The following is a 14048-nucleotide window of genomic DNA, read 5'->3' on the forward strand; positions in this document are numbered from 1 at the left end:
AAATGTAATTGTTCTACAAGGATGGCTAGAAGACCTTGAGCTTAGAGATTGTGAAGCTTTTTAATTGGAGCTGCAGCAAGTTAGATTTCTAGTAAAATGTTCAGCTGTTATGAACCATTAATTCGCCTTTTTGTTGCAGAACAAAAAAATACATAAATGTGGTCTAGCCAGAAATCATCCTAAGTCAGAATTTGTTGTAACCTGAGAGAGTCATTGTTTTATTTAAGCCTTCAGAGTCTCATCCTTCCCAACACAGCAATCAACAATGATACTCAGGATCTGCTTCCTTCTGGAACTGACCTCATCCCATGCCATTCCCTGCACCCCCTGCATGCAGGCATCAGTGAGAAAAGCACTATTTCACACAAAGGGTTAGGTTAGGCAGTTCTCCAGTTCTGTGAGCTGGTTTTCCCCCTCAATAAATTGATTTATCTGGGTTTTGGGGGTTCCTGTTTCAGCACTGCAAACCACCAGCTCTCTGCCTCAGCAGAGCCCTCCTTGTCTTTTGGCACAGCTACTCCACTTGGAGAGGAGATCATTTAGAGATCCCATCTCAACAAAGCAGCCTATCAGAATATATTTTTGATAATTATACTAATAAATACAGCCTCAAGAAGACTTTTCACAGTACTTCAAAAATATTATAAACCAATTCCCTGGGAACACATAAAACGCTGAAGTGCTTTCACACATTTTTAGTTTACTCTTAAATAAAAAAATGAAAATAAATAATGTAATTACCTGTCTCAGCAGTAATTCACAGATGCAGAGACAACAGGACACTTACCATTAAGCAAATAGGTAGAGGGGACATGCTTTATCATAAATAAAGCTGTTTCAAGCAAAGGAAAGCAGATCAATAAAAACTAATTCCTGTCACTTCCAATCAAGGCTAAAAATCGATGAAACTTAAGAACAGAACAGACAGTTAACTAAAAAATCTTAGCACAGAAGAGCTGATTTTAGCAAAGAATTCTTCAAATGCTACAAAACTTCCCAGCATTTTATCCTTTTTCTTCTTTCCCCTGAGTGCTCATGTTGAAGGTTAATATACTTTTTATATTTTCTCTCTGTCCTACCATAGGCAGATTGTTTTGAGAGCCATGAAGAAGAAAAGCTGTTTATTCACAGAACCACCAGAGCACACTAGCTGTAGCAGCATCCCCAAATATCCTGCTAATGGATCTCACCAGAGTGTAAAAGAGGCACAAAGGAAAACACAGTCCACACTGCACTGGGTCTCAGCTGACTGGGAAAAGGGCTCATCCCCACTTAAGGAACATTCAGAGCAGGCATTTCCTACAAAAACTTCCCAAAAAAAAGCACATCTAAGTGTCAGGCTGTTTGAGAAGGTGGACACACTGATGACCATTTTTTAAGGAAACAGCGAACTCACCAAACTGTGAGGAGCATCATTGATTATACATTCCAACAAGAAACTTGAGAAAATATTACCACCTTCCCCCAAAGAGTATCTTTATACAAATTCCTACATTGCCCTGCTAGGGGTGCTGTGTGTTATTTGTCAGTCTGTGGAGACTGGAACCTGTCATTTGATATTGATGAAACTGACTTTACAGAACATCAGGTGAATGAATACAAATGCAAGTTTGCCTAAGTTGCCCTTTTATCCATAGTCCCAAAATTAAATTTCCAGCAAATCCTTTTAGAGTGGGGCAGCATTCATGTTCTATAAAATGTGTCTCTCAGAATTCAATAGAAAAGCTTCCCTTTATAAATCCTATTTATGACTTCTTCCCTTTTTTTTCTTTTCTTTTTTCCCCCTTAATTACAGCAGAGGGGGATTAGTCAGTGTAAGTCTCCAGGGAGCTATATACAAAGCCATCTCTGAAATTAAACTAAAGGGAAAATGGCAGAAGACACTGAAGGCACAGAGCTCTGCTAACAGACAAGAGTGGCTAATCTGGAAAAGCCAGGCAAATTTTCTGAATAAGAAAAGGCAAAATTCCAGGAACCTTAACTCTACACCTTTATCTTCTTTAGCCATTCTCTTCTAAAAGACAAATATCTCATTTCCATTTAATTACTTACATTAAGATCTAATAATGTCATCATTTGATGAAGAATGCAAATTTAAGTCAGAGGTTATCTTACAGAGATTGACATAAGTAAGAGCCATTTTCCTTCAGTTCTGTTAATTTATTTAATATGGTTTTACACATGCATGAATAGCATCCCTGAAGTATTGTATTTTTTCAGTGGCACAGAAAATTTTCAGGCTAGCTACTATTTCCCTTTCTTTGCCTCTAGAATTAAATACATTTTGGATGAGTTTGAGAATCTGGAGGAAAAACAGGGGTGCTTTGTTTAGACGTGACTTTTCCTGAAGCTGTGTATTCCCTAAAGGAATTTAAAGAAATAATTTACTTAAGGAAATGGTTTTGGTAGGCTATGGCTAAATTATACAAATGCTTAGTCTAATTTCACAGTCTTTGTATTTTGATCTACTAAAGAACAGAGCTTTTCCAGTGCAATGGCATGCAGCTCAAAAACAAATGGATTTGAAATAAGAGAAGCTTTTATTAAAAAAAAATCCATCAGAATAAGTGGCATTTTGTTTCAGAAAGTATCTAGAAAGATGCTTTTTTCATCTTCTTTAAAAATGCCTTGTTTCAGAAATTAACATTCTGAATTTGAAAAGAATAAATGGGATTTAAACACAGGATATTAACGAAATTCAATAATTTGATCCATCTGAGCAGATTTTACGATCTTGCTGATGCTCCAGCTTGGAACACATTTCACATTATGGATTTTCCCATGGGGAAAAAAAAAAAGCCAGTTTATTTTCTGGGCAAATTCAAAATCTTGATAAAACTGACTGCTACTTAATGCTGGGCAGATCCAGCACAGAGGCTCTCAGGGCTCTGTGGGCACCAGCCCTTTCACAGCCCTACCTGGGCTCCCCAGCCCTGCAGCCACCCAGCCCCTGAGGGACTGATAAATGAGATTATCACAGATGAAAAATAGCCAAAAAGTTGGTTTACAGCATCAGGATTGTATCATAATATAAAATCTACTCACAGAGTCCTGATCTTTGGCATGTGGTTGAAGCTGGTAACAGGAATGCGGGTGATGTTGTTGTTGTTGAGGGTACTGTTAGGAGAGAAAAAAAATAAGAGAGAAAAAAAATAGACTGGTCAATAATTTGCATCTCTTCACCAACACACCATTTACAGAAACAGCCTGTTAAAATTCTTGGCAAGCAGCAAGGCACACTCCCTGATAGCTGTAACAATTTGTGACATACCATGAAAGATGCTGCTCAGGGAAAGCACCAACAGCAGCATCAGGATGGCTGCAGGTCACTCTTTGCCATGTCTGGGTATTGAGGGGTACAGAAAATGAGTTTTTATCAACCACTGGAACAGATCCAGACCTGTCTGTCCTGCTGCCACTTTGAAAACCTGGCGCAGCCTGAGTGTGTGGCACTCACATCCTCTGAAAAAATCCCTTTGCCCGGGATTTTCTCCTGGGAAGCTGAGAAGCCTCAGAGAAAAGGAAAACAATTCTTATCTCATTTGCTTCTCAGGTGTTGTGCTTATGTGGAATGTGTTTGGAGATTGTTTACCCACAGGTGATTGTTTCATTGGATTCTGCAGTGAGTTGTTTTGACTCTTTGGCCAATCAGGGCCAAGCTGTGTCAGGACTCTGGAAAGAGTCATGAGTTTTCATTATTATCTTTTTAGCATTTAGTAAGTATCCTTTAGTATAGTTATTATAGTATATTTTTAATATAATATAGTATCATAAAATAAAAATTAGCCTTCTGAGAACATGGAGTCAAATTCATCATTCCTGCCTTCGTTGGGTCATTTCCCAACAAATACAACTTGAGTGGGGGGACATTACACTTGGGAACAGCATTTAAAGGCAGTTTGAAAGATTTGGAAATACTGTGACCAAAAGAGAGCTGTTGGCTCTGCCAGGCTTGTTAGCACAGCCTGCTGCCATGGGCAGACAGCTCCCATTGCTCCTCAGAAACACAAGGATGGATGGGCTCCCAATCCTCCCCTTCCTCAGGGAAAAATAGATGGAGAGTGGAGCAGAGTGTAATAAAGCATGTCCTGACTCAGGCACGGAAGGATTGCTGCTGCTCTGTCAAAGCTGAGCCTAAAGAGAAAATCTGGGCTGCTGGAGGGACCCCCTTAGAGCTTCTCAGGAAGGATGAACTGAGATTACCATCAGCTGAGTGTGCTGCTCCCATTTGTGTAGCTCCTAATTATATCAATGACTCTCCAGCAAATTAGAAGCTATAAAGTTTATCAAGATAGCACAGGAAATGGAAAGCACTTCAACAGGGCATAATTGCCATGCTGCAAGAGCACCAGATCTGCAAATACAGTTTGTCATGAGAATAGACAGGGCTGGTGTCACTCAGTGTCCCAGCATGGCCAGTCCTGCCCCTGCCTGTTTGGACATGCAGCAGGGCAGGGAGCAAACTCTGCTTTCTACAAAGGGGACAGAATTCCACAGGGCCACTCTGGCAGCATACAGTGCTTTTGTGTGCTTGTGGATGTGCTGAAGAATACCTCAATACATGCCTGCTGAAGCAGGAACAGCACCTCATCCTTCCCTGAACTACTCAGCTATTCCAATGTCATCTATTTGTGTAGGACATTTAATCAAAACCTCTAGAAAAGTCTTGCAGGAGTTAACTCTCTTTCTTGGTCATCTGCCAATTCAAAAACCATTTTTACAATTCTGCCTAGAAATCCCTTGGCAGAGCCATCATCTAAAACATCAGCAGATTACAGCTAATTAGATTTTACCCTATTAAGGCTGGGTTTTGGGTACACAGGAAGACACACACACACACACATTGGCAAGGCCAGGAGGTTGCAGGGTACCCTGGCCCTGCACAGGCACACTCAGGAGCAGGGTGGGAGCAGCTCTGACACTGGCAGCTTGTTCTGCTGCTGCTGCTGTGCTGCATGCTGGCAGGACAGCACCCAAGCAGTCTCCAGAGCTGCTATTCCAGCACAGTGCTGCACCAGATGGATGCACTGGCACTCTGGAGCCAGCTTGGGGGCTGACATTGCCATGACAGCAAACTGCACCAACAGAGCAAAGTTACCCTTCCTTTCCAAATCTGTGAGCAGAGTTATGTCAGTAAAAGCAGAGTTTTGGAAATCTGCTGCCAGAGATCTGTATCAGTCAAGTCACACACGTTCACACACCAGGCTGATAAGAGCTGTCAGTCTTAGCACATGATAACTTAGAGTATAACATGTAGTATTCATTCCAGATCCTCTGGAAAACTCAGAGATATTAAAAATTGGACAAGGAACACACAGCCAAGTATTGGGTGTACAAACCACTGGGTTTGTGGATTCAGGCTCTCGATGCCCGAGGATTCAAAGGCAGCCTACTAAAAATGTAAAGGGCAAGATGAAGAGGGAAACACTGTCAGCTCCAGCAGGAGAGCTGGGAGTCAGCACTGGAGCTGCCAGCTGTGCCTGCAGGGCTCTGCTGTGCACCCTGAGCAGCAGGGTTAGGGCTGCAAGCCCTGCCTCAGTCCCTGCTGAGGTCACAGGGACAACTCACACCCCACTGGGGCAAAATGAACCTCTCTGTCACACAATGCTAGTGCTCCATTACCTTGTTTACCCCGTGATGGAACCGAAGTCTTTTGTGGTCAATGAGCCAAAAACAAGCCTGAACAACAATTTCAGAAAGGGAACAAACCCACTGAGAGTGCATGAATAAATACATCAACACACCCACCCTTCAGTAGCTGTATGTGTTTGCTCTTTACATGTTGGGAAGTTCAAACAGGGCTCAGAAATGGAATTTATAATTGCATCACCATTTTTTTTTCTCTGTAAACATAAAAATATAGTTCTGAGACAACCCTGAGCTTTTGCTGCTTGTTACTTTAAAATGAGTAATGCACTGGGATGGAAGATTTTAGGTATGCAGTGATAAATAAAAGCCACATGTGAAGTCAGCTCACAAACATTAAATCACAGACGTAGCTGATGCCTGAATCAGTCACATATGGCACTACAGGAGTCAATGGGGGCCATAGGAATTCAAGAGAGATTTTTCTATTGATTTCTAAAGGATGTGGATTGGATTCAGGCAGAGCAGGCTGTGACAGTGAGCTTCCTTCTGCACAGAGAACACATCCCTGTCCCTCAGTGCAATTCATCTGCATGCAGAAAGGTCACCTGTTATGACTTGATGATTCAAAAATATTTTACAGGTTCTTAAAATATTTCTGTTCAACAGACTAAGCATTATTCCAATCACACAGCATTTCTGCTCACAAGATACCAAATGAGAGGGGCTCAGGTTTTGCAAGGGTTTCAAATACTTGCTTATTTTCAAATAAGCAAAGGTTCCTCATAGTTCATTGACAAATATACAACCCTCCTTCTAAGAATCCTAAATCAGCACTGAATTAATATTCTCTTTACACACAAATTTCAGACAGCTACTGCACAGATAACTTAGTAGAATACTATTTCATTGATATTTAAATGTTAACCATAATGTAGGCAATAAAACATCTATGATAACAGCAATTATTTCAGAAGAGAGGAGGCCAAACACTGCAAAGGGCACTAATTGCCAGTGAACTGCCTGCACCAGAGCCCAGCTGGAGCTGCAGGGATTGAACCCTCTCAGCTCCCAGGCAGGGCAGCTCTGGCATGGGAATGTGCTCTAGAGACATCCTGCAAGGCTTTCCATCATGGACATTCCTTCTCAGAAATGATTTTTTAAGAGATGTGTCCTGGCAGGGGTGAACACACAATACAAACAGGGATTTAACCCTGCTGCTCTGGTTGCACAGCTCTCAGCTCCCAGGCAGTGAGAATGTGTTCAGGTACAGATGTGCTCTAGAGACATCCTGCAAGGCTTTCCATCATGCACATTCCTTCCCAGAAATGATTTTTTAAGAGATGTGCCCTGGCAGGGGTGAGCACACAACACAAGCAGCATTTTTAGTATATGAAAGGAAAAAATAAATGATGCTCCAGTTGTTTGCTGGATGTTCCAAGGTCCCAGCCTCAGATTGATCCGCCCAAAATTCAGATCCATAGAAAGAGATTCATAAATACCAGGAAGCTGTGAGAAATAGGAATTTCAGAATCTTCTGACTCCTCCAGCACCATAAGGGGACACATATCCTGCTGAGTGGTCCCCAGCCCCTTACACCTCCCACCTCTTCCAGACCCCAGCAGTCCCTTGATAAAGCACTGTCCTCTCATTGAGAAGTCCTCTCTCTCCCTGTAAACTATTCACACCCAAAGTGCTGACTCAGGAAACTGGGGTTACAGACAATGTTATTTATGCCAGCCAACTTCCCACCTTGGGCTGTGATCCTTGTCACATCCTGCAGGGTAAGCAGAAGCAGACTGCAGCAGCCCTAAGGATCCTCCAAGGACTACTTGGGAGATGCAGGAGGTGAGCTCAGCACTCTCTGAGGTGGCCCAGCCTGCAGCACTGAGAGCTGTCAGAGCCCCACTGACTCCAATTTACAGCCCCAGAGGAGCTGCTCTCCCAGCCCACTGCTCTGCCACTCACCCAGACTGGCTACAGGCACTCGTGGAGCTGCCTCCCTCCCTCTGAAATAGAAAGCTGATTTATAGCCCCCACTAATCAGAATTTTCCTAAAGGAAAGAGTGCTCAGTCTGCAGTCCTGTCACGATTTGAAAACAATTACTTATCTCCTTTCTCAAACTTCTGGTGCAATTTTAATTCCATGCAGTTGCATTTTTGTTCTCTTCTGACTTGCTCCAAATTCATGAACACCGCTGCAGCTCCCTGACACAGACACAATGTAAATACATTAAAATCACTAGCCTGCAGAAATGACTGTCATGTCTGTGTGTTTTTTTTCAATAATATTTACACATTATCCTTTACACCTTTTTCCACCATGCACAAGACTGATTAGAGTCAGAAGAAACCAACAAACTCCTAATTCTAAAAGAAATCACACAACTTTTATGGCAGAAGCCTTGAGAAAAAAGGAAACTACTTAAATTTTCAACCCTACTAATAGTGCAAGTATTTTATTTGAAATGCTCAGAAACTCTAAGCACCCTTTCAGCTCCCTTGGATGAATTCAGAGAGCAGAAATCCCAGGCTGTCAGGTCAATATTCAATCTCATTTCTATATTTCACAGATCACACAGAGATTTTGCTTCCATTACTTAGAATTCAATTAATGTAATTAAGAGCATATAATAAACATCAGAATGCCTGTCAAGTATTTCAGATGAAAATTTCATCTGAAATCAGATACTTTCATGATAACATGTCCATGTGCTCTAATCTGGTTTGGTACCAAAAGGATCTCCTCTGACAGAAAAAGCTGTACAACAGAACAGAAATATCTTAGTAAAGATATTACTTATATCTTAGTAAAGGTATTATAATATAATATCTTAGTAAAGTAAATATCTTCTTGCACTTAGTAAAAAGTGACTGTCCTAATGTTTTCCAGTCACACTTACGCAGGAAAATGCACAGGAGGTTGTTTTTTTTTGTTCAACGCACAACACTGATGACAATACCACCTGCTATAGCCTAGATTAAAAAAATTCTGGTATCCTAGTTGATCATTGACAGAAAGAAAAGAAAAACAATGCAGATTTCCATTTTTCTAAGTTCAAGGCATTTTCAGAATGTGCATCAGTCCAGTGCAATAGCCACAGTGATGCTTCCTTCTTGTTTCATCCTGAACTGATTCAAGTGAAGGGGCAGGGGAGAACCTGTTGGATGCTGAAGATGTCCTTTGCTACTTGTCAGTAACAGGGACTGGTTTCCTTCCCATTCCACATCTGCAGCTGATTAGCAAAACAGCTAATCAAACTGAGACATTTTAATTCAAACAATTCCAGTTGGGAAAACACTTTTCCACAAGGCTTAATAAGCATCTCCCATGGTTACTAGAGGGTTTTGATCCACACCAGGCTGCTTCTGTGTCAGATTTGGCTGACCATGGGACACCACAGCTTTTCCAAAATTCTCAGTTAGAAAGAAATATTCAGACCCACTTACTGGCTCCTTGGGCAATTCCAGTGGTGTCTTAAAAGGGTTGGGTCCATCTCATCTGTGAGACATCCCATAAATGAAGGAAGGGATCTGAAAGGGCACCATCTCATGCACTGGATTATTGCTGGGTTTGAGTGGATTTTATGTTTGAGCAGTGCAGAATTTTTACAGGTTTCTAACACACAGGATTTATATCAGGAATCTCACAAACGCCAGCCCTTTAGCAGCACAGCCTTCCATGTGTCTGTGGGCTTCACTCTAAGTTAAACAACGATGTTCAGCTCCTTTTCCCACTCAAAACTCTCTCAACACTGTGTGAGAAGGTGGTGCTGGGTTACTCCCTCTGCATAAACCTGGGTTTTGAAAGTGAGGCACTGAAAGGGAGCAGCAAAGGCAAGGGGAGCAGGCTGGTGGGGCTGAGCTGTGCCAGGCCCTGCAGCACTGGGAGCACTAACAACCAACATTTCCTTCTGTCTCCTCCAATTACCCCCCTGCTCTGTCACGGGGTGCTCCTGGCTGGGTGTGTAATCCCCCTGTTGTGTGTCCATAACACCATGTAATTGGGCCTAATGCAAGATTATTATCCATGTGCATGCAATGGAGAGCTACAAATGGTGTGTCTGCAGCTGGGAGTGCTCCCAGGAGTGAATTACTGTCATACTCCCAGATTACTGCCATGGCTCCCAGCTCCCATCCCCAGTGCAACTATACATCCACTAAATGAGACCAGGAAATTCATTCAGACTTAACCAAGGCATCTCCAAGCATAATTAAGCCTCTCGTGCTAATAGTTTTTTTGATAATGTTACATCTACCCAGAAGTGGGTGAAGTGAGCCAAAAAAAGAAGAAAAGAAAAAGCTGAACAGTTCTGCCTAAGTTGCCAGTGGAGCTCAGAAGACAGCACAACTCTGTCCCTGGCAGTGCCAGAAACATGATTTATCCAAGACCCCAAAGATTTGGGGGCTGTCTGTGTGTGAAGTGTTGGTAAATAAAAGTGAAGGAATCTTTTTTGCCAGTGCACATGTGGAGTGAAACAGTTGAGTCTGTGCAAGATTAGAGATCAGCATCAGTATTTATGCAGATAAAAGGAGCATCTCAGAGTGTCTGAAATGCAAAGATGAAACATAAATCTGGGAGCAGACCAGCAGCATAATTTAACACTAACAGTGCCATTACCTTAGACCTCTGTGTTAGCAGTTTCACATCAGTTACTTTTAAAGCTCCATTCAACTACATAAAATGTCACTGCAAAGGAAAAAGACATCCTCTGTTCCTTGTATGCACACAGGCAGGGGGTAAGCAAAGCAGTAACAGGTTTACATTTCAGAAAGAGGGATTTTCATTAGATATAGGGAAAATGTTTCTTCCAATAAGAACAGGAAAAATAGAGGAAAGGTCTGTTACAGAGTGTGCAGCCATTGGGAGGGAAGCCTCTAATAAAAGAGTAAATGAATCCTTCTCAGGAATGGCATTGGATGGGCCTGGCCCAGGGAGGGACAGTGGATGACAACTTCTGACCCTCTCCAGCCCTGATATAGCACCCAACAAAAGTAACAGCAACAATTACAAAAAGTGAATCTAAATCTATCTTTAGTAAATCTAAATCTATATTTAGTAATAAACACAAGACTTGAGTTTCAAACACTGCCATAATTAATGTTTGTAATTAACTTTCAGATTGCAGGGCAAAAGGAGCTATATTTCCAATCGCTGTACAGAGCTATTTTTCACACAGGTCAGGAGGAATTTGTATAGAATTCAATATTTACTGTTTCTCATGGCCTCTGATGAAAAAGCAAAGTGGCTTTAGCCCTCCACCCCTCAGCACTGAGTGCAGCCACCCTCAGTTTTCAAGGTTTGCTTGTCAGGCAATGCCCAAAACTCAACTGCATCTCCTGTGAGCTGTGGTGAGCCCCGAGTGCCTCTTGTACTCAATTCCTTGATCTCACCACAGACTGTTTAAGTTAAAGCCCACAACTACCATGTGGGCAGATAATGAAAGCAACTGATGCTGCACTGATTAATCTGTTCCTCAGCACTGTTAGGAAACATAATGATCTCACAAGGGGCCTCATTCACTGCCACAGAGCAGCAGAGCTCTGAGCTGACACCTCAAATTAGCAGCACAAGCAATAACAGCTGGGGGTTTGTCTCAATATTTGTACCCAACTCTAAAATGAGTTGGCACCAGAAAAGTGCTATTTTTAAACACAACGTTAGCCCAGGCAAATAATGGCCTAAATAGTCTCCAGGTGACACCAAGAAGCCACTGAAATAAAAATAACTGGTTGCCAATTTGTGGTTTCTGTTCTGGTATTAGGCATTTGACAATGTGTTCACAAATGTTCCCATCACAGCAACGTGAGAGGCTCCAGCATCGTTAACTTGGGAAACTGGCATCAGAAATATGAACATCTCAAGGATACAGAGAGAAGAAAATCTTCATTTTAGAAATGTTTGGAAAAAATAAAGTAAATAAGCTTAGCACAGAATTATACACAAAAGTGCCGACAGTGTTTACTGCTGCAATTGCCTGGTTCTTCCCATTCTGTGGCTAATTTTAATTTGCATATAACTGTCAGATTTTAGCTATTTAAGTTTATTATAAAGGCCAGATGTTTAAGGAAGATTTTTTTTTTCCTCCTTGAAGGAGTGAGACTCCTTTCAAAACCATCAGGCTTTAGGGAAACTGAGTTATTATAATAACAGATTCTTAGTTTAACATGCCTGTTTTGTCACCTGGCAAGAGCCAGGATGCTCACAGTGATAACTTTAGGGCATATTAACTTAAGTCCTGTAATTACAGCATTAATTCTCCCTGGAGTCTGGCTGTGCCTTGGCTGGAGTCTCTGGGACGGGCAAGCTCAGGAGCTGAGGTTAAGAACAGGGGACAGGGGAAAAAAGAGAACTTGCAGCAAGAAAATGTTGGGCAAGTTACCCAGATAAAGAGATTGGGAGTCAGCGGAAATGGACAAAAGGCCAAAAAAAACCAAGCATGAGCAAAATTAAGGATTTTGGTAACATATTGCCAAACCTTTCTGGTGTTACCTTTAGCCATGAATTTATAGATAAATTATAGATAATTATAGATCATTTATAGATATATTTAGATATGCACATATATATAATTATGCCTGAATTTCCTTACTTACACCAACACCTAAATAAATAAAATATTCCAGAACAAGATAAAGCAGAGAACAGGATAAGGTAAAATAAAACATAATAAAGTTTATACAGAGAAAGTGGGTACAAATTTAATTGTGTACTTTGTTAGATGTTAAATCAAGAATGTCATTCACGTGGTCTGACATGAAATGTCTTATTGCTTCCCCTAGAGGAAGTTGCTCTTTCTATGCACTGAAAGACATTGCTATTTTCCCACACAATCAAATCACCTCCATCAGCTGTATAAAATACATATACCAGTTGCATCTCCCAATTCTTTCTAACATCTATGCCTAGTGAGAGTTGAAAAAGCTTTTTAGAGAAGTTTCAATCAGCTTTTCAATCTCTTACATGGCACTTTAATTCTAGGCAGAAAATACAAATTCCATTCAGCCTGAATTAAAATATAAAAGCAGTGGTGCAAAGACAAGAGAATGCAGGCTGAAATTATTCTGCCACTGCTTTATTTTTGAATGAAGGATTCTCCAATGAATTTTTCTTCTACACTCAAAAACTGCAAATGAAACATTGGCTTTCCTTTTTATTTTTGAATCAAGACATTTTCTCAGGTCTTTGCCCAAAGGATACACAATTTTCAGTACACTGTACTGGGAATGCCTGCTGTGGCTCTAAGTCCCAATTACATCCACAATTTTGATTTGGACTAAAAGAAATAAAAGTATTTATGTGAACACTGAGTAAATCTTTTGCATCATTAGGGTGGTTTTGATGTTTCTCTATGGTACCAAATTCAGGGCTGATATTATTGCCTAAAACCACTGGGAACAACTCCAATTGTCATAATACCCAGACCAATGTGTCTGCTAAGTAAGAGCAAATCCCATTGCTGATTTCAGCAGGGAGTGAATCTAGTCCCTGCAATCCATTTATTTAGGCACAGATTTTTGCAGGAGCCACCAAAATCAAAAATATAATTGCATTCCCTTTAAACTCCCCTAAATTTTGTTTTGTAGATTCATTTGAAAAGCTCTTGTTCAATGAATTAATACAATAATATTACAATACAATTATTTCACTTTAATATCGATTCATTGTTAAGTAGAGTTGGTTTTGGGGTTTTTTTAGTCTATACAGAGATACCAAGCATGGCTCTTGGTGTCCCCCAACTGCATGCATGTCAGGAACTGTGGTTTATGGATTCTGTGCTGCTCCTGAAAAAAATCAATGGTAACAGGATTGGGTTCTCAATGCATACAGAGGTCTGAAAGCCTACCAGAGTGAATTTATGGAAAAGATGAAAAAGAATCAACAACATGAAGTGAAATTATACAAACCTTATATTTGTTGCATCAGCTCCTCAGCAAAATAAAGCAGTTTCTGAGGTCCCTGCCTAAAGAGTTCTTTCAGATTAGTCTTTTCTGAAGCTGAAACAGCTTTATAAACACAATCCAATTCAAACTAACACAGTTCAACTCCAAAATTTGAAAGGAGCAAGAAACTTTGATCATTTGTTCAGGCTGATGGCTTTTAATGATGGAGATTTCCAAGGTAAAAGGTTTCAGCATTCAGTCAGCTCAGTGTTACTGTTTCCTTACAGGACTTCACCAAAAGACATTGTAAAGAAATTGATTAACATTGGATCAGAAAGGAACGGTATCATTCTTCAAAGCCGTGTTTTAATTTGTCCTGTCCTGAGTACACTGCAGCCTTATTGCTACAGCTTTATGGTAAAACACTCTATTATATTCTCTATTCTTACAGCCTTCCCCCACAATGAACATCACTTCCATGCTCCTCCGAGTAACACACCACCAACGAAAAGCCATTCTGAGTGGCAGACAGAAATTAGTTGCCTTTTCTGAGGCAGGGAAAGTGACAAAAATGGGTT

General features: G+C 40.9%; 1 protein-coding gene across 3 annotated transcripts in view; it reads right to left on the bottom strand.

Moving 5' to 3' along the window:
• SLIT3 (slit guidance ligand 3) overlaps nucleotides 1–14048 on the bottom strand; it is a 482576-nt gene that overhangs the window by 190935 nt on the left and 277593 nt on the right. For all 3 annotated transcript variants that reach the window (XM_064724717.1, XM_064724718.1, XM_064724719.1), the window contains one exon: nucleotides 3046–3117. In XM_064724717.1, coding sequence (XP_064580787.1) covers nucleotides 3046–3117 — 72 coding nt within the window. The remainder of the gene's footprint in view (nucleotides 1–3045; nucleotides 3118–14048) is intronic.

The sequence above is a fragment of the Zonotrichia leucophrys genome, chromosome 13, assembly GCF_028769735.1.
Source record: "Zonotrichia leucophrys gambelii isolate GWCS_2022_RI chromosome 13, RI_Zleu_2.0, whole genome shotgun sequence".
Classification (NCBI taxonomy): Eukaryota; Metazoa; Chordata; class Aves; order Passeriformes; family Passerellidae; genus Zonotrichia; species Zonotrichia leucophrys.